Source organism: Nelumbo lutea, chromosome 1 (genome assembly GCF_056320005.1).
Source record: "Nelumbo lutea isolate HS-2025 chromosome 1, American lotus-T2T, whole genome shotgun sequence".
Lineage (NCBI taxonomy): Eukaryota > Viridiplantae > Streptophyta > Magnoliopsida > Proteales > Nelumbonaceae > Nelumbo > Nelumbo lutea.
In genome coordinates, this window is record NC_142684.1 from 172,729,955 (window position 1) to 172,756,460 (window position 26,506).

The 26,506-nt window shown below is 39.8% G+C and overlaps 1 protein-coding gene across 4 annotated transcripts in view; it reads left to right on the plus strand.

The window, feature by feature from the left end:
• Positions 1 to 26,506, plus strand: part of LOC148879240 (Nucleotidylyl transferase superfamily protein) — a 46,569-nt gene that overhangs the window by 3,221 nt on the left and 16,842 nt on the right. For all 4 annotated transcript variants that reach the window (XR_016104154.1, XR_016104155.1, XM_088960714.1 and 1 more), the window contains exons 4-9: positions 1,179 to 1,364; positions 15,015 to 15,066; positions 15,219 to 15,284; positions 24,517 to 24,603; positions 25,275 to 25,367; positions 25,745 to 25,825. Coding sequence is in view for 2 of the 4 variants with exons in the window: in XM_088960714.1 (XP_088816840.1) it covers positions 1,179 to 1,364; positions 15,015 to 15,066; positions 15,219 to 15,284; positions 24,517 to 24,603; positions 25,275 to 25,367; positions 25,745 to 25,825 (565 nt within the window). In the remaining 2 variants the exon portion in view is untranslated. The remainder of the gene's footprint in view (positions 1 to 1,178; positions 1,365 to 15,014; positions 15,067 to 15,218; positions 15,285 to 24,516; positions 24,604 to 25,274; positions 25,368 to 25,744; positions 25,826 to 26,506) is intronic.

Below are 26,506 nucleotides of genomic sequence, written 5' to 3' on the forward strand. Positions count from 1 at the left end.
GAGGATGCTAACATTCCTGATGGAGGTTAGGGAAGGGTGTGTTTTGTTCCTTTGGGCAGGTGGTTCAGATAGTGAGGTTTTCTCCAGTTGTGATCTTTGGAAGGTGAGCTGGGGGTCAAGCCCAGTGGTTGTGATCATTTTTGGTTGTTTGGGTGTTTTGAGTTTCATTTGGGATTGGGTTTGGTGTGGGGTGTTTTGAGTTCTGCATGTTAGGTGTTTTTTTGTGTCAGTTGTTTTGTTCTATTTTCGGGTGATTTCCTATCACTGGTTGTATTCTTCTCTTTTTTCTTAGTTAATAAAATTTTTTCTTTATTTATCTTAAAAAACATATTTGCAATATTGTTGCCAATTTAATCATGCTATGATACCATATCATGTTTTCCACATGGTAGCAGAAGTTTTCATTGGGGAATTTGTCGGTACCAGTAGTATTTTGTATTGGTACCCATGGAAATGGAAAAATGTTGTGGAAATATTAGGAAACATGTTGACATCTTAAACCATGCCCATGTGTTTAAAACTAACCATTGAACTTGGAACTTGGAATTAGTGCTGTGAAGGTTAATGGGGCAACATGTTCATGGCTATCAGTTTGTAAGAATTTCGCGGGAGTGCCTTGTTATGAACTTTTTTTATTGTTTGTGATTCACAATTTATTAGATGATATCATACCTATGCCAACCAAATGAAGAAATGATATGGATGAACAGTGTTTCAGGCATATAATTTATTGCAAGAATTGAAGCACGTGACACTATATGGCTATATCATATACAGAATTTGCACTATAATTGGAGTATCTGACATGATACAGACCCATTGTATAATTATCTGGATATCATAACAATATGGCATCTATGCACATGTGCTTGAGTACCATAGATGACACATGGGCATATTGAAGCCACAATGTATAGCTCCTTGTTATACATGGGCCTTGGTTTCACATTTCTATACCATGTATTTTCTAATTAATACATGAGACCTTAATTTGTACGAAAAAAATAAAGAAGTGACTGATGTGAACAAATTTATTTCCATCCTACTTATAGAAAGTAAATGGTGGCAGCTTTTTTATGAGGCAAATCTATATACTTGGATTGTGATTTATGAGTTGTTGAGTTTAGTGTCAACTGCCCAATAACTTAGTTTGTGAGCCTCATTTACGTTAATTGCAGATATTTGCAGGATGCCTTTAAGGTTCCCCTTGTCATACAACTTACTGATGATGAAAAGTGCATGTGGAAGAACCTCTCAGTAGAGGAGAGCCAGAGGCTTGCTCGTGAGAATGCTAAAGACATCATAGCCTGTGGATTTGACATTACAAAGACCTTCATTTTTTCAGATTTTGATTATGTTGGTGGGTAAGTAGTTTTTACATGCTACCTTGATAATTAATAGGTCAGAAAAGATTTACTTAATAGCAGAAAAATAGTAAGAATACAGCAAAGCTACTTGGCTCCTCACCCTTACAAAAACCTTTACCTAGCCATTACAGGACGAGCTCTTATAGAGCTCTTCCCATATTGACTCTCTTGCAAGCTCATTTGCTAGGGCGTTGGACGATCTTTTCGTCCATCTGAATGATAAGATTGCTATCTATATAAATTAATCTCCCTAAGAGTGTAATTGAAGATCCATGCAACATCCTTTTCTCCATTGATCCACCTCCTGCTTCGTTGGATTTTATTGACGAGAATAGTCCCAGACCTTGAAGAAAGTAGGAGTGCAACTTGGGTGGGCTCAGAGAACCCTCTATTTGCTAATGTTGTTCATTGATTCATCCTATAAAATATCTTCTTAAAATGCAATTTAAATTATAAAATCATTTTTTTTTTGTGTAGGGATTAAGATTTTAAGACCCTACAATTCCATCCCTTTTCATTAGCATTAGGGGAATCTAACTTCTAGGGCACTCCCTAGACTCACCTCAGACCACTGGCCCATAATGATGTTTAAGGAGGAAATAAGAGGAGAAGGACTTACCCCCTTTAGGTTTGAGAATATGTGGTTGGCCCATCCAATGGTGGGAGCAATGTAATCTGTCAGTAAAGTGTGAGGGTATGAAATTCCACAAGAAGCTTCAATTCCTAAAATCCTAGATAAAGGAGTGAAACCGTCTGGAGTTTGGAGGATAGGAGAAGAGAAAGCAGACTTTGATGGAGCAGAAAGAGGAATTGGATTTGAAGGAAGAAAGGGGATCTTTTGGAGAGGAAGACAGGGAGCTGAGATGGAGTGTGAGGAGGTAGATGGAAGATCTCTTGTTTCAGGAGGAAATAAATTGGAGACAAAAATCTAGATGTAAATGGTTAAAGGAGGGAGATAGAAACACGAGGTTTTTCCATTCTATGGCAAATGGTAGGAGAAGGAAGCATTTCATTTCAAAATTGGAAGTTGAAGGTGCAGTCATTTCCCACCAAGCAGAAATAGCAGAGCCCTTTATAAATCATTTTAAAGCTATTTTTAGAAGGCTAAATGAGAGGGTTTGGCTGGAGGGGCTGGATTGGCCTACTCTAAGTGGAGTGGACAGGGAGGGGTTAGAGAAGAATTTTAATCTAGAGGAGATAAAGGAACCAGTGCTTTCGATGGATATGACAAAAGCTCCAAGACTAGATGGGTTCGCAATGGCATTTTATCAGGACTGCTGGGATATTGTGAAGTAGGATATTATGCGAGTCTTTGAGGAGTTTCACAGAAGGGGAATAATTAATCGGGTCCTAAACTCCACTTTTATTGCTTTGATCCTAAAGAAGAAAGAGGCTTCACAACCAAAGGATTTTAGACCTATCAGTTTGGTGAATAGTCTGTACAAGATAATTGCAAAAGTGTTGTCTCTAAGGATAAAGAAAGTTCTTCCCACCATTACTGCACCCAACCAAGGAGCTTTTGTGAAGGGGAGGCAGATCACTGATCAAATTTTGATTGCAAATGATAGTCTGGAAAGTTTTAGGAAATCCAAGAAGGGTGTGGTTTGGAAATTAGACTTAGGGAAGGCTTATGATCTAGTTGATTGGTATTTCTTGGTGGAGGTGATGAGAAGTTTTGGCTTTGGAAACAGATGGTGTAAATGGATTTGGGGTTGTGTTAGGAGTTGCCACTATTTTATCTCGGTGAATGGAACTGTGAGGGATTTCTTTCCTGCCTTGAGGGGAATAAGACAAGGAGATCCACTTTCCCCCTTCCTATCCACTTTGATTGCAGATGTTTTGGGGAGACTGATTCATAGAGTTGACTTGAGGAACTTAGTAAAAGGGTGGAGAGTAGGAGGGGAGCAAGTACTACGTGCACACTTACAATTTGCAGATGACACAATTATGTTCTGTGAAGGTGGGGACATAAATTGGATAGGGAATTTGAAATTGGCAATACAACTATTTGAGCAGATGTCTAATCTCAAAGTGAATTTTGATAAGAGCTGTATGGTGGGTGTGAATTTGGAGGAGAGGGAAGTAAGTGAATATGAAAGTTTGTTAGGGTGTGCAATTTCGGATTGACCTTCGACTTACTTGGGCCTCCCCTTAGGAGATAATCCCATGAAGGACAACTTTTGGAACCCGGTATTGGAAAGATTTGAGAAAAGGCTTGCTTCCTAGAGGAAAAGTTCTCTCTCACTAGGGGGGAGAATCACTTTGATTAGGTCTACCCTAGCTAACCTTCCTGTTTACTTTCTGCCGGTGTTTAAGATTCCTGCAAAGGTCTCAAATAGGGTGGAAGAGTTAATGAGGGATTTCTTGTGGGAACCGGGAGCGGAGAAGAAAGATCATAGGGTGAGTTGGGAGGTGGTAACTAGAAGTAAGAAGTTAGGAGGGCTTGGGATTGGGAATATCAGGAAAAGAAATATGGCATTGTTGGGGAAATGGTTATGGAGGTTTCCAATGGACATGGACAAATTATGGACGAACATAGTGGCTAGCATACATGGGCTGGAAGACAATGGCTGGGTTCCAGGAATCTTGGCAAGGACTACAGCTGCTTCCCCTTGGAAAGCCATTCATGATTTGCTTCCGGTTTTCTCCCCTTGGATAAGGTGTGATTTGAACTCTGGTAATCTTATAAAATTTTGGGAGCAGCCTTGGGTTGGGGATTCATCCCCGATGGACCAATTTCCCTCCTTGTATGCTTTGTCAGATTTTAAAAGTGAACCCATTTCTTCTTAGTTCCTTCAGATTCTACTTCTGGCTTTGGGTGGAATCTAGGGTTGAGAAGAACAATAAGGGATACAGACATGGGTTGTTTGTCGTCTTTGCTAGCCATCTTTGAAAATGTTTTCTTGGACTCGAGTAAGGTTGACTCTAGAATTTGGACCCTCTCCTCCACTGGTTCCTTCTTGTGCGTTGTTTTTCGTGACTTTGGTCCAACCTTCTGCTCCCTTTGGGTTGTCCTTCCCTGTTAAAGAGATTTGGAGCAAATCCATTCCTCCTCGGGTTGGTAGTTTTTGTTGGGAAACTTTCCTGGAAAGAATAAACACAAACGACTTGCTTCAAAGAAAGAGACCCAATTCCTGTTTACTTCCCAATAGGTGTGTTCTTTGCAAAGCTGATGGGGAAACGGGCTACCAACTTATGGTTACTTGTTCGGTTACTAAAATTGTTTGGGAGTGGGCTTTTTCCCTTCTTGGATGTACTTGGAATCCCCCTGTAAGTGTGCAAAGCTTGTTCTCTCCTTCGTTCTCAAGATGGCCTAAGAAAAGAGGGAAGGTCATGTGGAGAAGCATTAGGGTGGCAGTGTGTTGGTCCATATGGGAAGAGAGAAACTCACGATTTTTTTCAGACAAGGAAAGAACTATGGATAACTTAATTGAATTGATACACTTAAGGGTAGTTCAATGGCCGAAATCTATGGAGCTATTATCAAATTATTCCATGGTTGACATATTGAGAAAGTGGAAAGAAATAGCTACCTCGGCCCAATGTAAGAGGATCTCCAGACCTTCTTGGTCCCCTCCCCTCTTTTCAGGATTCATAAAACTGAATTTTGATGGTAGTAGCTTAAGGAATCCTGGGCCTTCTGGGATTGGGGGAGTTTTCAGGAATGAGGTTGGGATTATTAATGTTGTTTTCTCAGCCCCGACTGGAAAGGGTGACTCTCTTAGGGCTGAGATTCTAGCAGTTCAGGAAGGAATCCAAAGAGCAAGAGAATTAAACATTCGATGCTTGGTCATTGAAGGGGACTCAGAGGTGGTGATTAGGTGGCTGAAGGAAGACAACAATGGTTTGTGGAGCTACAGAAATGAAAAGAAAAAATTTAAATGGCTTAGGGATATTGTGGTGAAGTACAGTTGGGTGAAGAGAAGCGCTAGATCAATGGCTGATGGGTTAGCCAAGCAAGGGACGCTTAAGGAATCAATGTTTTGGGCTAAGTTTTAGCTTTCTTTTTTGTTCCCTGTTGTGGGGGAGTTAAGATAGTTTACCTCTCCTTTCTTGTACTTAAAGCTTCACAAATTTTATTATTTAATAAAGCATCTTGTTACTGATAAAAAAAAAGAACAATCCCAAATTTTACCAATTTGAATGGGAATGTTGTTTGGCAATCTTCGCCAAGAAAGAGGCAAGAGACTGGGTCAAAATAGGGGAGATAGTAAGAGAAAATCTAAAAGTGACGGGCTTTTGTGCTAACTTCAGTCAATAAAAATAGAGCTCTGCTGGATTTCTTTGAGGATTCAGTGGAGATCCATGCGACAACTGGAATCTGAAGATGGCTAACTGCTAAGTGAGTGCTAATATCAAAATAGTGCCTGCTAGCCAGTGCAAAATCCACTTCTGCAGGTGAAGAAGTGTCGATCAGAGTCTTGGGGCTGCCATTCCATCTATGGTCGGAGAGCAACATGAAGATGATTGCTTCTCTGTTGGAGGGGTTCCTTGTGGGAGCATTCTTGGGAGATTTGCTCTGAACAACTATCAGGGTGGTGGGAGCAAAATACAAAGGAAAACCAAGAATATCAAAGTTGAAGCAGATGGAGTTGCTTACAGTGCATGGCTCATAACCTCGCAGTTGATTCTTTGTTTTGGAGAGAGGGGCACAGGCAAGAAAATGACGACATGGAAAGTCATATTCTACGTGGGAACTTAGTAGTGGGGAATTCACATTTCCCGAGAAGTTTCACTAATAAGGAAGATGAAAACCAGGGAAGGCTAAAAGGATTTGGGTCACTCCACTCAAATGGAAGCCTTTTGAATTCTGGAGAAGGGAGAGAATAGAAGATCACGACTGTAATCAGTCTTGAATCCTAAAAGGTTTTAGGTTTGTAAAACAAAAAAGAAGATGAGAGAAAAGGGAGAGAATAGAAGAGAAGCAAGAGAACACAAGTTGCTGAAAGGAGGGACAGATTCTAACAGATCTGCCGCCACCACTCTCTTAATATTTATAGGTTTATGTTTAGTACATGATGAAAGGACACATCTGCCCTTGGTACTTACATAATAAAGAAAGTAAATAAAACCGAAATAAATAACAACTGAATTAGCAAACTGACTCAAACTAACACTACTATAACTGAAACAAATATTGTTGTTCTACGAACACAGTGGGGACCACTACAGTGGGGCCCACATCAATGTTCTCTACACTCCCCCTCAAGTTGGGAGTAGATATCTATCATGCCCAACTTGGATAGGTCTGTCTCTAACTTCTTCCTCGGTACAACCTTGGTGAGGATATCCGCGAGCTGCATATTGGATGTGATGTACGAAAGACACACTTGTGATATAACTCTTTCTCGCACAAAATGTCGATCAACTTCGATATGTTTAGTTCTGTCATGTTGGCACTGGGTTGTGGGCTATATTAATAGCTGCCTGATTATCACAATACAACATTAAGGGCTTTTCATAGTCAATACCCAACTCTTCAAGTAGTGACCTCAGCCATAAGATTTCAACCACTCCATTAGCCATTGACCTGTATTCCGCTTCAGCACTGGAGCGGGAAACAACACTCTGCTTCTTACTCCTCCAAGAGACAAGGTTACCTCCCACAAGGGCACAATATCCAGAGGTAGACCTTCTGTCATCAACACTTCCAGCCCAATCGGCATCTGTATAGACTTCCACCCTCATGTGATTATTGTTCTTGAGTAGTATACCTCTACCCGGGCATCTCTTCAAGTATGCTAATATTCGTTCTGCCGCAAGAAGATGAGAAGTTCTAGGAGAGTGCATGTACTGGCTGACAACACTAACTGCATAGCTGATATCCGGCCGAGTGAGACAGAGATATAGAAGCTTTTCAACCAACCGTTGGAACATAACTTTGTCCTCAAGAGGGTCCCCACACTCTACACTAATCTTGTGATTTTGTTCGATGGGTGTATCGGCCGGCTTAACACCCAGCTTTCCAGTTTCCGCCAACAGATCTAGAACATATTTTCTCTGAGAGATAAAAATCCCCTGCTTGGATCTAGCAACCTCAATACCCAAAAAATACCGTAGTGCACCGAGATCTTTTACCTCAAACTCTTGATGAAGGAGCTGCTTGAGAGACTCAATCTCATGACTGTCATTTCCTGTCACCACAATATCATCTACATATACTGCTAGTAGTGTTAGAGAGGACTCCATCCTTTTGATGAATAGTGTATGATCTGACTGGGCCTGTACATAACCAAACCTTCCAAGGGCTAATTTGAACCTATCAAACCAGGCTCTAGGTGACTGCTTCAAACCATACAATGCCTTGTTCAGTCGGCGAACCTTCTTACCTGTCTCTGTATCATAGAATCCAGGAGGCAACTGCATGTAAACCTCTTCTTGTAAGTCTCCATTCAGAAAGACATTTTTAACATCCATCTGAAACAGGGGCCAAGATTGATTTGCTGCAAGGGATAACAAAACTCGAATGGTGGAAGTCTGAGTGAATCCCTTTGCAACCAGTCGGGCTTTGTATCTTTCAATAGAGCCATCAACATTATGCTTCACAGTGAATACCCATCTGCATCCCACCGATTTCTTTCCTTTTGGTGGGTCAACCAGTGTCCAGGTATTATTCTTCAACAGGGCATCCATTTCGACTTGCATTGCATCTTTCCATTCTGGAACCGATAAGGCTTCTTGCACTGCTCTTGGAATAGGGACACGGCAATGGAAGTGAGATAGGACCGGTAAGATGGTGATAGACGATCATAGGATAGGAACTGTGAGATGCTGTGAGCTGTAGAAGTGGTGCAATGTCGTTTCCCTTTGCGAATGGCAATAGGGAGATCAAGGTCATCCACAGGAGGGGAAGTGGCAACAGCGAGAGGTATCTCAGTAGGCTCTGGATTTGGAGCCGCAGAAGGAACTGGATCTGGCCGGGACTGCCGAAGACTAGGATCAACCTGCCTGCATCGCCTGTGATAGATTCTCAACTCTGGCTCCCTCTGACCACCCTCACCACTACAACCTTCATTACCCAGTGGAATAGGTAAAGGAATAGCCCCACTTCCACTCTCACTGCTCAAAACAGCCCCACTTCCACCTCATTGCTCTCCCTCTGGGGAAAGAAACTCAAAACAATCCCACTTTTACTACTCTCCCCCTGAGGAGAAACCCTAGGATAGTAGGGTGTCTCCTCAAAGAAGGTGACATCCATAGAAACAAACCGTTTCCCTGAAACCGGATCATAGCAGCAATAACCCTTTTGAGTTTGTGCATAACCAAGGAAAATGCATTTGGAGGCCTTAGGGTCAAACTTGGAATGATGAGGCCCGAGAAGCTGGACGAAACAGGTACAACCAAAGGTTTTAAGGGGAACAATGAACAACTCCTTGTCTGGGTAAAGAAGGGAAAAGGGGGTTCTCATATCAAGGGCCCGGGAAGGAACTTGATTAATGAGATAAACTGCCGTGAGGATAGCATCACCCCAGAAGCGAATAGGTACATTGGAGGTAAACATAATGCTTCTAGCCACCTCCAAGATATGCCTATTCTTCCTTTCGGCAACGCCGTTCTGCTGTGGTGTATAAGGGCAAGTGCTCTGGTGAATAACTCCATAGCTACGAAGGTAGGAGGTCAATGGTTGAGCAAAGTATTCCTTTGCATTATCAGATCTGAGGACTTTGATTTTAGTTCCAAACTGAGTGAGAATCATCTGATGGAAGTTTTGGGTCAGAGCAGGAACCTCATCCCGAGAACGCATAAGATATACCCAAGAAAACCGGGTACGGTCATCAACAAACAGTAGAAAATATCTGTACCCACCCATAGAAGAGATATGATATGGCCCCCAAGAAAACCGGGTACGGTCATCAACAAACAGTAGAAAATATCTGTACCCACCCATAGAAGAGATATGATATGGCCCCCAAACATCAGTATGCACAATATCAAAAGGGAAATTACTCCTTTTATTACTTAAAGAATAAGAGGTTCTACAATGTTTGGCAAGCTCACAACTCTCACACCTCAACTCTGATAGCTCAACAGACTCAAATAAAGCAGGAAACAGATTCTTCAAAGACTTAAAAGACAAATGACCTAATCGGTTATGCCAAAGCATAACCGAACTCACAAACTGAGAAAGAAAAGACTTCTTATCCACTGACTCTTCCCGTCGGGTACTCTCCCCAAGCAGATAGATCCCGTTCGTCTCACGGCCAGTTCCAATCACCTTCCTCGTCTCCAAATCTTGAAAAACACATCGGTCAGGGAAAAATGTTACTGAACAGTTCATGTGTTTGGTAATACTACTAACTGAAAGGAGGTTGGTATCAAGCTTAGGAACATGCAAAACAGAAGATAAAGAGGTAGTGTCCGATAACTTGATGTCCCCCTTGCCCGAAATGGGAACAAGAGAGCCATCAGCAATGGATACTCTATCTCGACTAGAGGACAAGTGATAAGAAGTAAACAAAGATGGCAAGCTAGTCATATGGTCAGATGCACCTGAATCTATTACCCAACAGTGATCAGTATTACCTGGAGCTAAAGCATGGCAAGCTGAGGCTCGAGTACCTGAATGTGCAAATGCAGATGTAGCAGGAGCTGATGGGGACTGGGATGGCTGAGCTGAACTTCCAACTTCCTTTTCCAACTGTATGAGGGCAGCCCGAACAGCAGCTAAAGTCTCCAGGGATGTACCTGATGAGGATGTTGAATCAGTGTTCAATGCCATATGAGCATTTCCCTTCTTATTTCTCAGTTTTGCTGAGGCATGGCAAGCTGAGGCTCGAGTACCTGAATGTGCAAATGCAGATGTAGCAGGAGCTGATGGGGACTGGGATGGCTGAGCTGAACTTCCAACTTCCTTTTCCAACTGTATGAGGGCAGCCCGAACAGCAGCTAAAGTCTCCAGGGATGTACCTGATGAGGATGTTGAATCAGTGTTCAATGCCATATGAGCATTTCCCTTCTTATTTCTCAGTTTTGCTGGGACCAAGTGAGGATGTAGCTTCCAACAAGTATCTTTTGTGTGCTTGGGTTTCTTGCAATGTTCACATACCAGATCCCATTTATCTTCCTTCTTCCGGTCCCTTTCTGAGTCACCCCCTGGCTTGGGTTTAATAGCTGTCAAGGCTGGGAAAGAAGGCTGAGGCTGCATCATAACTTTTCTCCTGGTCTGTTCACTATGCACCAAGGAGTATGCTTGAGAAAGGGTCACACTATCTCTTGTCAATATCTGTTGTCGCATAATGTCATATTCTGAATTCAAACCAGCCAGAAACTCAAATACCCTATTCGTCTCAGCTTGTTTTCTGTGAGTCTGTGCATCTTTGGGACTCTCCCACTCAAGGGTCTCCAGATGGTCAATCTCATGCTACAAGGATTTCAAGGTAGAGAAGTAGACAGAAACTGGCTTCTCTCCTTGTTTATGGCTGTTCACCTCACACTTCAGTTCATAGGCTCTGGCAACATTGAGGGGTTGGGAATATGTTTCTTTCACAACATCCCATATTTCTTTGGCTGTTTTTGCCCACAAGTAATTTCGGCTGATATGTGGCTGCATGGAATTACACAGCCATGCCATAACTAAATAGTTCTCTTGAACCCACTTGGTGTATATTGGGTCCTCCTTGGAAGGTTTTTCACATCTCCCAAGAGGTAACCCAGTTTTCCCCTTCCTCCAATAGCCAGCATGGCTGATTGTGCCCACTCCAAATAATTTGACCCATCAAATCTCATAGTTGTAATCTGAAACCCGGTTTCAGATACATTACCATAACTGTGGTTTCCAAAACTTCTATCTCCTCGACCCTTGAACTCCATCTTTGATCAAGATTCAGTGGCTACAAACTGTTAGAGCAATTATACCAGAAAACAGAGTCAAGGAAGTAAGTTTGAAAGCTGATCCGAAACTGATCTGATCTGAAACTGATCTGATCCGATCAGAAATTCCAACACAAAACCGATCTGAAACTGATCTGAAACTGGTCTGATCCGATCAGGAATACCAACACAAAACTGATCTGAAATCAATCGCCTATCAATCTGAGATGCTGTTCTCTGAAACCACTACTGTGAGAGCAAAAATAGGGTTTCAACTGTAGGTTTGAAGAAAATTAGTGATTTGAAATCACTAAAGTGCTCAGCTGCACTCTCCAAGCAATCCGCACCAGTAGGATTTGTCGTAGGGCACTGTGAAACCCTAAAAAACTAATCCCCTTTGAAGAGGAGGGTTCGGCCCAACAATCAAACCCTAGACACAAACTTAATCACAGTTCGGCAAGCCAAACCCTAGAGCAAACTTGAACACAGTTCGGCCCCTCTTTCTAGATAGGTCCAACATATCTCGGCTGATTGCAATCTCTAAAAATCAGTAAAGAAACAAACTTACTTACTGATTACCTGCCTTCGGTGTACTGTCTTCTAGGGTTACCTGAACCCTAACCTTCGCTGCCTCTTCCTGATTACCAACTCTCTGCAGACTGCGGCAAGTCTTCAACTTCTGCGAACCTCTCCTAGTAATCTCCAAGATTCAGCCGCCGAAAAACTTCTTCAAGGCTTCCAGCCCTAGCTAGTTCTCATGTGATCGGCTGGACTAGATACACATGAGAAGCCCTAGATAGGCTCTGATACCAAGTAGAAGATCACGACTATAATCAGTCTTGAATCCTAAAAGGTTTTAGGTTTGTAAAACAGAAAAGAAGATGAGAGAAAAGGGAGAGAATAGAAGAGAAGCAAGAGAACACAAGTTGCTGAAAGGAGGGATAGATTCTAACAGATCTGCTGCCGCCACTCTCTTAATATTTATAGGTTTATGTTTAGTACATGATGAAAGGACACATCTGCCCTTTGTACTTACATAATAAAGAAAGTAAATAAAACTGAAATAAATAACAGCTGAATTAGCAAACTGATTCAAACTGACACTACTATAACTGAAACAAATACTGCTTTCCTATGAACACAGTGGGGACCACTGCAGTGGGGCCCACATCAGTGTTCTCTACAAGACACACAAACTCTGACTAGTAGTAGTAATGGTCAGGTGCTTAGGGAAGGTGAAAATATGATGGGGAAGCTAAAAATACTGGGCGATGGTTTATTACTGGGCCAAATGGATAGATCGGGTCATTTGAGCAGTGGTACCTCATGTGATCACTTATTAAGTAATAGAGGTGGGCCTGTCTGGGCCTCAAAACAAAGACAAAGGGTTAGGGGCTGGTGGGCCATTTAGAGTATTCAGGCCCAACTTAGATGGAGGGCTGGTCAAATTAAAGAGGCACATGACCTTCACAAGATGAGGAAGACTATGTTTGGTTTAAAACAAAATTTATCTACAGAAGAAAGGATAATCCTTTGAAGAAAATTACAAGAACTTGGAAATTGGAATTTTTCAGAGGTGAAGCTAAAGAAAGAGGAAATGTTCAGAGTGGAGCCTCTGAGATTGGTGGAGAGGGGGAAGGCTGGAAGGGGTGTGGGGTCTAATGTTGACAGCACTTTCGTGGATGGAAGTAATAGGGAAGTAAGTGATTTAGGAGGGGGGGGGGGAGGTATCAGAAAAGCCCTTCTTCAAAGTCTATAATAGAAAGAGAAGCTATCTTTCCAGACCACTAACATGGAAAGAAGGTAAGGAGGTCGCTGATGGTTCGTCTGAGGATGATGGGCATTCAACTGATTCAAAGGAAGATGATTCAGACCAAGCTGAAAGAATAAAGATGGATTGAAACTTACCAGATTAACACACCATTTGCCTTGGAAAAAGTGGGGACAGAGGTTGAGGTTGGTAAATTACTGGGCCTACTCGTCTTGGGAGGAGAGGAGTTTACAGGGAAAATGTTCAAAAAGTTGGAAGAGAGTTCCAATGAAAGCGATTTCAAGAGATGAGGAGTGTGGTAATAGCCTTCAAGTTGGAGAAACTCTAGATTCTAGGACCTTTGAGGGTGAGAATATTTATTTGATGAAGAAGAGGGCGAGATAGTCACAATCAAAACTTTTGAGTGCAGTTTTGGAGTTAGAGAAAATCAATGATTGCTCTCAGGGTATGAAAGAATCCAACAGCTTCTCTAGTACATAAGAAGATTCAGAAATCAAAAAGATTATTGAACCGTCAAAGCCTCAAAGGCTTTTGCCAGGTTAAAAGGAGGACTTTTTGTGATTGGGCCCAGAAAAAAGGTAAAGAAGCCAAGAAGAGCTCGCAAGAGGAGCAAAGAAATTCTATCTCAATCTGCGGGTGAAGCTGTTATCATGGATTAAGATGGTTATTCTTTGGGTCTGGGGGGGGGCTAAAGTTGTATTTGGGAGGGTCTTAAAGGGTTTTGTTGTCACTGCTGGTTTAATTTCATTTGGTTTGGGATGCTAGGAGAGATTGGTTATGGGTGTATTGTTATCTTTGCTGTAGTTGGGGACTTTTTTTTCTTTGTTCAGGTGGGGATGACATGGGAGTTTGGGCGTAGGTTTTGGATCTTCATTGTGATCTTTGGTTTAATTAGGGTGGTATTGTTCTTTGTTTCCTCTCTAGGGTGACTGCTTGTCACCTTCCCTGTATCTTTTTTTTTTTTTTCTTTTCTCTATAAATTTTATTTTATTTTATTACAAAAAATCCATCTCACTTGTTGATTACAGTATCAACACCATCCTTTTGTTGATCTGATTCTTTATCAATATGTTCTCCTGAAGCTTCTGTTCTTCATATCTTCATTTTTTTCTTTGCTTGCTAACTTAAAGCTTTATTGGATTGAAAAAAAAAATTATGGTTGGCTGCCTGATCCATAGATATGATCAATATAGATACATCAAGAGGACCACACTTTCACCCAAAACAGGTCATATCTTCTTCAGCCATACTGTTTCTTCTTTCCTGGGTATGATTTCCCTTTTCACACCCTTCTTTTATAGATTGTGCCCCACTATTGAGCCCACTTTGGCTCAGCCACACCACCAGTTGTGTGAGCCACTCGAGAAAAGAAGCAAGCTATTACAGCTAGCGGCTGGAGCAATATGTTGCCAATGAGCAAAGCATATAGATTAGATAGAAGAAGGGGCAACACTCCTGGTGCAGCAGAGAAGATGGTTAATATGACTTGAAATGCAGGGCCTAAGTGACTTGGAAGCAAGTTGTTAGTGGCCAATAGTGCCCCCAAATAACCTTCCCCCAACAAGCTATCTATCATTGCATATGCCCAATGTTGTATTCAATCCAGCTAAATACACCCCTTGATCTTTATTCATACTCAGAAATCAAGCTGCCAATTGAATACTATCCTTGCTGCTCTTCCTCTTATATTGAGATTCGTTGAAATACTATGATCTTTTTAATTATGATATGGACTTTAGCAATTGAAGTATCATAGATTTGTAAAAGTTGGCTACAACTTAAGTATAGATTTTTGACAATAATTTGAGTGTTTATTTATTCAGCCCATGTTCAACTAAGTCTCTGTTTTTTTCATTGTAAAAGGAGTCGAAGATATTGAGATTGAAACATTAGTTAAAGAGGAAGTTTTGTTTTCCACTCTTACATCAAAACTATCAAAGCATAAACAATGTTCACTTCATTTTTTTTTTTTTTGCGAAGACCAAGTTGAACTCTGTTTTTTTAAGTCAATTTTACATTTGTTGGTATGCTGTCCTATGTCCTTACACTTACAATATTTTGTGCAGTGCATTCTACAAAAATATGGTCAGAGTTGCAAAATGTGTGACATTCAATAAGGTGATTACCAGTGGTGAATCTCTTTGATGAAGGGCTTGATCAAAACCCTACTTTGTTTCTGTCAAATGCAAAATGTTCTCTGACTTTTTCACTGAGGTCAGTTCTACTGGAAATCAAGGCATAGTTGAAAATCTTCAAGTGGTGCAATGCAGGTTGTGGGAATATTCGGTTTCACTGCAGAAGATCATATTGGTAAAATTAGTTTCCCACCTGTGCAGGTATGGTCATTCACTGAAATAGTCAATGATCAAATAAGTTCTACATGGGAGCATGTGTTGCCTATGTACTCCTTGTTTTAAAAGACACATGAAACTAGATTCATGTCACCACTTAGAAACTAGAAATACAAGTTCCTTTCATGTCCCTGAATTTGTTTAAGTAAATGATTCGTGTATTGTATTCATTATATTTGGTGTTTAAAAACATTTCATTGGCATATTTGCCAAAAAAAACTTGTCATTTTTCTTTGAATCCTACAATTTGTTTAATGAATCTTATGATTTATATGATTCATGTGAATTAAACCAATTCAATTAAGATCTACTTCTCTACTTTGTCATTCCCTTGTTTCTTTTACCTCTTTCAAGGAGGTTTGGTTTAAAGTTCCACTAGGAAATGAATTATTTAGGTAATTTAAGACCTTCTAGAAATCGTATTGAGTTTATGTTCCATGAGTATAGGTTAAAGAGCCATTATATGTTTATTACTTGATATTTATTTGTTGAAGATGATTATATCATCATAGGCTTCTACAAGTGGTAAACTCTTGTTTTGTAAAAAACTGAAATGCTCACAATTTATGATACAATTAAAGTTCAAAGTATTGCTACACCCGATATGCACAAACATGTATATGGGGTGTTTCAATACCTAATAGCTTTTTTTCCCCCCAAAATTGCTTCACAGGGTCGGTTTTAGGCCTGCCTACCCTGACACTGGTCAAAATCTGAAACACCCCTTATTTTTGGGTTTTGGGACCTGCTGATATATGATACAATACAGGGTGTATCATGTCGAAATTTTGAATCTTGGATATGATTCAATTTTCTCTACAATTAACAATACTGTTGCCATTTTCAAAACATATTAATGATGTATTTGACAGCAAGGCTGTTTTGGATTACATGGCAAGAATGGAAAAACAGCCCAGGTTCTGTGATTTAGTGCATAACAGAGTGACTAGCCCTCCTAGTCATTCTATTATCCATCACTGACAGAGAGCATAAAAAAGTCCATTACTTTCTGGGCAAAATTGTAATCTGGGTGAGGAGAACTGCAAATGGGATGGCAGATGTGTTAGCAAAGCAGGGAGTTGACAGACTCACCTTATTCTGGGCAAAATTGTAATCTGGCGTTTCTAAGGCTGGTGGAGTTCCCATAAGTTGTACTAATTTTCTGATTTAATTAATAAAGTTTTTCTTTCCTTTCTGATAAAAAATCATTACTTTCTGTATTCTGTGCAGTCCATTTTGTTTGTAGCTTAACAGTGGAACACTGAAAGTAGTGAATTTGAGAATTCTTTTTCTCTCTTGCTTTTCCATTCTTTCTTCCCCAAGCCTGACTCACTGAATTTGGTTTGTGTTCAGGCTGGCTAAAACTTGTAGTAAATGATAATATTCCTAATGCTAATAAAAAAATGAAGTATATAACAAGTACTCTTTACATTAAGATATAATAGCAATTATTTCATCGTATCAAAATTTCTAGTGGTTAGCACAGATTCTTTCTCGTATCAAAATTTCTAGTGGTTAGCACAGATTCTTTCTCGTATCAAAATTTCTAGTAGAAACTTTCTTCGTGGATTCGGTGATAAATGGTTAGAGAGATCTTCGTGGATTCGAGCGAAGGGGCTCTGGAGAGGATGAGATAGTTAGAGAAATGCCTGGAGGGACATTGGATAACTCTGAACCCGACGAGTTAGAGGTTCAGAGTTGGGTTAGATCAGCGTGGAGCTTGAAAGAAGAAGTCCAGGTGAGGAAACTAGATACAGGATTTTTTCTTCTTATCTTCAGCAGTAAGGAAGAGGCAGATGAAGTTCTGGACCGAGGTTTATTTAGTTTCAGAACGCCTGATCTTAGGCTGGGTAAATGGAATCCACCTAGTAGGGGCAATACGAGAAGTGGGGCATTGGAGCCTGGTTTGGATTAACTTCTTTGGGATCCCTCTTCATGCCTGGAACCTGATTACATTTTGTGCCGTGGGAAACACATGTGGTCGATTCAGAAGAATTGATGTTTTCACATACAAGATGAAGAATCTGGTTGCAGCAAGAATACTGGTAGAAGTTGAGGACATTCTTGGTTCCTTTGAGTCTGGCGCTAAATTTTGCTGGGGAGTGGTATGACCTGAGGGTGGTGATCGAAGGCTGCATGCCGCTTTGCTGGCTTGAGGAGGACTCAGTGGTATTGCCAAATCGAATTCAGGACTCTGTTCGTCACGAGGAGGAAAAGGTGGAGCTGCAGTTGCAGGTCACCGGGAGTCCGGAGGAAGAAGGTGATGGGAGACGAAGAGAAGGGGAGCTGGATAGTTGAATAGAGGAGAAAGGGTAGATTTTAGAGTGGTGGGAGGGTAAAAGATGAATTGTGGGGGTAGAAGATGAAGGGGGGTTAGCTGAGAAGGGACACCTGTTAGGAAGAGGCTTTAAAACGAGGGTTGTTCCCGAAGAGGCTATTTGCTCCTTTTCGAGATTGAACTTGGAGCAAAGTAGAGGTGGGGCCCATGTGGTTAGCACAGATTTGTTACTGTCTATGGGTGGTGTTGAAGCGACTTTAAAGGAGCCATCGTTTATTAAAGGTAAGGTTTCAGGAGTACATTATTTAAAAGATTTTTAGAATTCTGGGGCCCACGACAAGAGTAAAAGTGTGCTGAGAGATAAAGGTCCCTTGGGAATTCGAAAGGGGAATTTTAAGAGAAGGGTAAAGAGGAAGACGTGGGCGGGTGTTCCGTGTTCGTTTTCAGCATAAGAGTGGGGACCATCCTCTCAGACCGAGGCTTAAGAGTGGCGGTATTAGGGGGTTCAACCAAAAGAAAACAAAGAATATAAATGGATTAGGAGGAGAAAATGAAAGAGATCATCTCACAGGCTTTGATTCGACAAGACCGAGGAATGGGTTTGGGTTGTCACCAATTTTGACAGAGATGGAAGGAAAAGTGTGAGCTTGAAGGAGGTGAACCAAGTTAGTGAGGATGAGTTTAACTGACTTGAGTGTGCTGGAGGTAAGCTTGCCCATGGGGAGAAGAGTGTTGGGAATTCGGAGGAGCAGGGAATTCTTAATCTGCCGCTGGAAAGTCTATTTGTTTTGGTACTTCTGAAGTTGAAATTCCTAATGATCCGCTTCGGGAGGGGTGGCTGGTTTTGTTTAATAAGGAAGTTATTAGGTGTGAGGGAGATAAGGGAGGAAAGGAGGATGGTGTAAGGGAGGAAGAAAGCACTCGGAGTGGGAGGAGAGGAGAGAATCTTGAAGAAGGTGAAATTAAGAGCTTAGAACAAATAAGTCATGTTGAGGATGCAGGCACAAAAACAAGAAAATGATTCTTCAGAAGATCTAGAAGAGGATTTAAGTTTTGAAGTCTCAGTGGGGAAGACTTGGGGTTGATTTAGGCCAAAGAAGAACTTCTGATTTCAAGGTTAGGGATGATGTTGCTCCAAAGATTTTGAGGAAAGGAAAAGATGAAAGCAGGTTTCACCTTGTTCATGTCTCTAAAGTTTTCTCTCGTTTGAAAGATGGGCTGGTCGGTGCTGGTCCCACCAACAAATTTAAGAAGAGAGATCCAAAAGGTAAAGCTTCGAAGACGAAGATTTCTGAGCTTCGGGGAGTTAAAGGCCAAAATCTAGGAGTAGAACTGCAGAGGACGTTGGCTTCTGAGGAAGGTTTGGAACCGAGGTCAGAGTTGGTGGATAAGGTGGAAAAGGGCGATTGAGATAGTGGGAAAAATTCACATGTGTCTTCTTCAACCATTATAGGTGAGAAGGGAGGAAAAATGGAGATTAGTTGTCTGGTTGACAGGGAAGTTCAGGTGGGTAAGAGCTTAGGTATGTTTTTTTTTGGGTGGAGAGGAGTTCGCTAGAAGGGCTTTCTAATTTTTTGAAAAAGAAAAGAGGGTAGAAAGTTCAAGGAAGATTGCTGCTGGGGAAGGAGGAGAGGTATGGAATGAGGAAGGTGGAGAAGATGATTTCTTTGAAGAAGACTATTAATTTGCTATGTTCTGTCCACCGTACCCTTTTGTTTTTTGAGCTCTTGTTTTAGTCTCTTCTGTATGTTTTTTCTTTCTTTCTTTTTTTTTTTGATAAATATAGTCTCGTCTGTATGTTGGGCAGGTGTTATCTTAACACCTGGAAGTCGCTTGTACTTGGACTGCTTTTGTTTCTTTTTAGTTCTAATACAATTTTCTTTTTACTCTTCAAAAACATAATAGCAATCATTTGGTTATTCTAACCATTTTGTAATTAAGATTATATATATATATATATACACACACACACACATATATATATATATATATATATATATATATAAAGTAAGTAACATGTGTACTTATCTATATATTTATTTGTGCATGTATTTTGTTGAAGTGTGTATTCATCTCCTAAAGTATAAGTTTTATGTTTCTCTTGTGATGGTCTCCTTCAATTGAAGAACCTATTATTATATTGTATAAAATGGGTGAATCTGTATAGATCCTGGTTTTTCTTCTTTGTTTTTCTGTTATGTAATTTTAGTCTCTCTTTATGTTGATAATGAGCAATAAGTAGGCGAGAATGATAGATAGAATGAAGCTTCTTTTTCATTATCTTAATGTATTTTCTTTTTCTTCTAATTTAAAAGCCAGCTACTGGAACTGAACCTTTTGGACACCTCTAACCTCTGTTCTTCGCATATTTTTGAGAATTGTTTTTTGATAAATGATTGAAATTTTATTTATGATATTCAAAATGATATTACAATACAGCCTGCCCAAAGGAGAGGCATGAGCTGGTACCTCTCCACAACAACAACAACGTACTACCTCAGACTAGTAACAAAAAATTTACAAAGCTGCCCAGAATAAATGTTCCCTTGATACCCCTTGTTTAGCTAACCCATCCGCTATGGTGTTAGCTGTTCTACCCACCCGCTGATAATTAACATTCATGTTCCTTGAGAACTTCAATAATATCCCTGTAGCACTAAATCACTGAAGCTGGATTTTTTAACCAACCCACAACAACTTTGGAGTCTCCTTCAATAATCAAATTCTGAATTCCTAACTGGTCTACAATCTGAATACCTTGTTCTGCCGCTAGAAGCTCAGCTCTAGTAGAGTTTCCTATACCCACAGAGCCTGATAATAAAGCTAATATGTTACTATCTTTATCTCTCAACACTCCACCTATCCCTGATGGACCCGGATTTTCCTTGGCTGCTACCATCAAAATTCAGCTTTGTCCAGTCTTCTGAAGGAGGCACCCACACAGCTGGTACCTTGTTCTTCCTGTTACTGCTACTAGCCACAACAATCCAGTTCCTCCACATGTCATCAAAGGAATATAATTTAAAGGAATCTAATGATCTCTGCCAATGGATTGCCCTGGTCAAAATGCAATCCTTTACATTCTGAATATTTCTCTCCTTCTCTTGGAAGATCCTCACATTTCTTTCTTCCCAAATTGTCCACAAAGCAGTAGCTCTAATGCACCTCCACATTGTTTTACCAATTTTTTTGGGCCACACAGAAGGAAGGATCAAAGATCTGATCTATGGCTGTGGTCAAATTCCATCTGCAACCAAACAAAGCAAAGATCCAACCCCAAATAGCAACAGAAAAAGAACAGGTTAAATTTAAGTGAGGGCAATCCTCATCATTAGCCCTGCAAAGTACACACCAATTAGGAGACAAACACATAGAAGGCCTTCTCTTATGCAACAGGTTTCATTAAAAAAAGAAGAGGTACATAAGAAGATGTACAAAACAGGGGAAGAACCCCAACAGATTACAAAGGAGGAAGCTTGTCGCTATGCAAATGATCCAAAAATACATCACATTTGGCTAAGACATCTGCTGTATGATTGTGTTCCCTAGGAATCCAAACTAATTTTATATTTAAACAGTCCAAAGAGTCCCTAGCCTCTGCCAGGTAGTGGCTCAATCTCCAAGGTCCCCCCTCTTTGTCTCATAACCATTTTATAGTATTTGCTGAATCACCTGCAATGATTAAATTCTGGACTCCCAAAATTTTTATTATTATATTCCTGTGAGAGCAGCCATCACTTCAGCCTTTGTGGAATCAGCCAAACCAATTGGACCACTGAAAGTCCAGCATATGTTGCCCCTTTCATCCCTTACTATGCCTCCAATACCAGCTAAGCCAGCGTTACCTAAAGCACTTTTATTTAAGTTTAGGGTCATCACTCCTTCACTGATGGGGTCAGGATGTCTCAAGGTTGTTCGATGGAGGTGAGGGTTAAACAGAAAGGAGTAAGCATCTCTATTGAGATCATTGACTGAGAGTCCTTTGAACAGATCTGAATTAACCGTCCAGAGGTTGCAAAGGTAACTAATGTTTGAAATTAATTCCTCCAGGGGTCTGAATTTGTTGTCAAAGAGATGTTTGTTTCTTTCATCCCAAACTCCCCACAAGACTGCATGTAACACTGATTGCCAATAAATTTTACCCCTTTTACTTAAACCTGCTTTTTGCCATTGATGCAGAAAGTCCATAATGTGTTCTGATATAACCCAGCTGTAACCTGCCATTTTCAAGAAATGGAACCAAATATTTTGGGTGAACTTGCAGTGAAGAAATATGTGATCTGCTGATTCACCTTCACTGAAGCATAGAATGCAAACATGAGGAGAGATGGGCTGTCTTCCCGAATACTTTAGTAGTAAAAAAAACAAGTAGTTAATTTCTGAAGACAAGCTTCCCAGACAAAGAAACAGACTCTTGAAGGGATATGGCTACACCATTTGTTCGATGATTGGACAAGATTCCCAAATACTGTTCTTGGCATATTCACAATATATCCTGTACCTGTGTTCAATGATTGAACATCATTTGTCTCTAAAGGTCTAAATGATATAAGTTAAATCATGGTTAGTTGAGGTACTTCATGTTTTCACTTGGTTTTCTTTTTATGAGTATCGGATCGTTCAAATGTTTTTCTGTCACTACTATGCATTTTTTCTAGTTTTATTCATTTAAGTTCGTTTATATTTTATTTATAAGAGCTGTGACAGTTACGCAATTTTCCATTTTGCTTGTCTCATGCTTCTATTTAGTTGTCACTCCTGGCTTATGCCTCTTAAGATTAGCTGGACTCGCATATATTTCCTATTCATGTTTTATTTTGGGGTTAACTTTGACTTGATTCTTTTCCTACTTTTCTTCATTATTTTGATTTTTTTTTTCACAGCATTGCCTTAGTGCCCATAATTTTGTTTGAGCTCCAGGTAGTGGTAGATTGGCTGGTGGGTCAGGCAGGAGTGGTGAAGGTGGATTGCTTAGGGAACAGAAATTGCAAGATCATTTTGCTCATTCCAATGCAGATGCAGTGATGCATCTGAAGATAGAGTTGGTGGATGGCATGGTTTTTGGGTCTAATTTGGTGGTTGGTTGGAGAGAATGGTGCCAATGAATAGGTTTTCAGGTGCATTGATTCAAGTGACATAATGGTCAGTCTGGGATTTCACCTTTTGGTAGGTTAGAAGACAAAGTCAGAGCAGGCTGAGTTGCCAATCCACTCCCGATGAGAATACGAGATGATGATGATGTGGCAAGTATCTTGGAAAGGGGCTTTAGTAATTAGTAGGACCATTGTTGCTGTGGGTAACACAATCCATGGATTTGAGAAGTTTGATTTTAGAAAGGGACTTCCAGGTTGTAATTGGATAGCTGTCAACTAATTCAGATTGCCCTTGGACCAGTAATTTAAAAGGTGTGCCTAGGCGCACAGGCGATGTGCATTTTAGGGTATGTGCCTTGCCTAGGTCCTAGGCGCAGCAGCCCTTTCACGCCTTGTGCCTCAGCCCAGGCGTGCACCTTTTGAAAATTTGATGCTTTTTTTTTGCTTCTTTTGAACATAGTGGCTGGGCTGGGGGCTCTGCCCCCGGACCCCTGTGCCACGCCCCTTGAGACAAGCCCAAACAAGTCTATGTTAGGTGTTAAATTCTTAGTTCTCACACAAAAAATAATGAATTTATAATTTTAATTGCTTTTTAAGAAAATATTTTATTAAGATGAATGAATGAACAACATTAGCAAATAGAGGGTTCTCGGAGCTCCGGTGGTGTGGCACAAAGGCGACTTGTAGAATCAGGAATGTAATATGTTTTACATTACATTAGCTACTTGAAGTAATGCAATTGAGTGAAAAAAGAGATTAGATGTTTTACATGCTTGAAAATGTTTTATATGTTTGATTTTATTTTTAAATTCTCATTTGAATATGCTTTACATCTTATGTTTATGTATTTTAATTTTAGATAATAGGTTTTTTAAAATTTAAGTTTATATTTTTTTGTTAATATTATGTTTAATATTTTTTGTTTTTTGAAATTTTTGACATTTTTTGAATTTTCTAACATTTATTATTTATTTTTTTAGCTTTTTTTTTGTATTTTGCACCTTGCTTCAAAAAGGCACGCGCCTCGCCTTGCGCCTTAGGCACAAATTGACCCCCGCGCCTTTTTTGTGCCTTGCGCTTTTAAAACACTGCCTTGGACACTCAAGTGCCATATTAGAGAAGCAAGATTCTTGTCTCTTGTTTTCTTTTTAATGACTGGAATCAGGAGATTCATAAAATGTCACTGGATAGATAAATGGAGAGGGGGATCTGTTGCAGACTTGCAGATTAGGCATTTTAAGAGGGAAACTAGAGGTCTTCAATATAAGATGAACAATTCATTCACTTGGATCTTGAGAAGATAGAGCTGATCTATATTGGGGGGCCTCCATTTCTTAGGGACTGGGTATGTTGTAATGTAATGAGTTTATTTGTTGATGTTGGAATGGTCCTCCATGAGGACTGGGATTTGACTAATTTTGGGTTGTGTTCTTTTCTTGTATCCTTATTACCCCTTTCTTCTCTTTATTATTAATAAAGAATTTATGGTACTGATAAATTTATTATAAAATGTTTGTTACCATGGGATGGCTAAGTTATCATTTGAAATTGTTGGTGATTGATTTATAATGTTCAGAGAGTCTATATGCATCTTTAAGAGGAAAACATGTATTCTGCACCTGATAAAATCAGTTCATGGCAAAGTGGGGGAGGAGTGTTAAAAATCTACTTTGCAGGTCTATAATTATAATACTTCAAACTAAGCCACACCAAGGTAGTGCGGCTAGGCCAAGCTGCACCTTTTGATACCACACATGCATGTCTGTACAATGTTTACCATGTTTCTGCATTGGAACACCTATTAGAGCCTGTTGATATGCTTATGTTTGTTTGGCTTTAACTGCAGGCAGTTCCATCGTTCCCCAGTTCATTTCCACACCTCTTTTCTGGCAAAGATGATCTCCGTTGCTTGATTCCATGTGCTATAGATCAGGTTCTGTTTCTAAATATTAAAACTTTTATTCATTTGGAGTATAGTATTGAATAATATTGGCAAATAAGGCATTATGCACAAACATTTATTAATTTTTTTTTTCAAAATATTGTAATATGCATTTTTTATATCTGGGGCATTTATTTTTTTGCCTTTCTATGTGCTCATAGGTTCCTTTTTTTTTCTTGTTAGCAATTTCACTAGCCATTTTACTTGTATTGCAGCTAATTAATTAATTAGTTTATTTATTTTGAAAAGGAAGGGTGCCTGTTAGTAAACGGAAGGATAGTCTTCCTGTGGCATATGAAATGACTTTATCTATTTTACATGTGGAAATCGGTTAACATGAATCACCTGAATATCCACTTGGATATCCATAACCATCAATTATACTTGTTCTTTTTGACAGTTACTATTTACAGGTGGATACTGTAGGGAAAAAAGAAAGATTGTCTACAATATGGATGATACTATCACCGGATTGTTTTGTATTATTGGGCCTTATATGTGCCACAAATATTATGCTGTTTGCCATCAATCAGAATGAGTTCCTTAGATTTGTTTTCTTTTTCACCACCATACTTAGCTTTTCCACTGAAATACATCATAGCAGCATGTATTTACTTGTTTTCCTGACCAAACTCCACTTTTTGTTTTGCCAATTTCTTCAGGATCCATATTTCAGAATGACACGAGATGTTGCTCCTAGGATAGGATATCAGAAGCCTTCATTGGTTGAATCCTCATTTTTCCCTGCCCTTCAGGTATTCTTTATTTTATTTTTGTTTTTGATAAGTAACTTCAAGACTATGTTAATTAGATTTTTTAAAGAGAAGAGAAGACACATGATGTGGAAAAAAGTTCCTAAGCAAATAGAAGGCACAAATGGTTCTTATATTGTTGTCAGATTAATTGTTTGGTTCTGTCAGCCAATGGCTGTGCAGATATTCTCTTGTTTACATCTAAGTATTTTGGAGGGTGAGTCCGCTAAGTATTTTATTCATTTTTTTTCTCAACAAAATTCACTGTCAATAATTCAAAAAAATCTCATTGGTTTTGTTGATGACTACATATGTGTTCTGTCTCTTACATTCTTCTATTTATAAATCTTAGTTTTTTTTTTTTATTTCAATTTTTACAGGGGGAGACAGGAAAAATGTCTGCCAGTGATCCAAATTCTGCAATATATGTGACAGATTCCGCAAAGGACATAAAAAACAAGGTATACATAATTCACCATATATTTAGGATTTTAACTTTGCCTAATTTATTATTTTCTTTTTACATGGTTGCCTTTGATGGGAGTTAAAACCTTGCCCATTTTCTTTTGAGTTGTAACTAGTGGTTCAAAAACACAAGTTGCATTAGTAAGTACTATCAAAATTTTAAGCCATTGCTTTTACAAAGACATGAGGAACTTCTTTGCATCTGTGCATATCTAGGAGGTAACAACCCACTGTTCATTGCCAATATTAAATAAACAAATGATGGACCTAGTTGGAAGACTTACTTTCTTGGACTCTGCCATTGCAGAGGCTGAATCACTTTCCCTCTGGGTGGACAGGTTGCCAGTTTAACTGTCCAGATCAATCCATGATGTCACCACAATTCAAATTTTCAAGAAAAATAAAACCCAGTAACCTGGTGAATGAGTCAATAGGATCAAAGACCACAATTTTTTCTCTTCTTTTCTTCTTCTTCTTCTTTTTTTTTTTTGTAAAATGGTATGTCACAGGTTGACTGGAACTGGAATGGTGATTATGCCACTGATCAAATCAGCTGGGTCAAATGGTGGTGAAAAGCATTGCTCCGTATCCAAATTATTCTGCCTTTCTGAAAAAAATAATACAATTTACTGGTCGAGTAGTGTCATTAGATTATTTAATTTTTGGTTCATGAGATC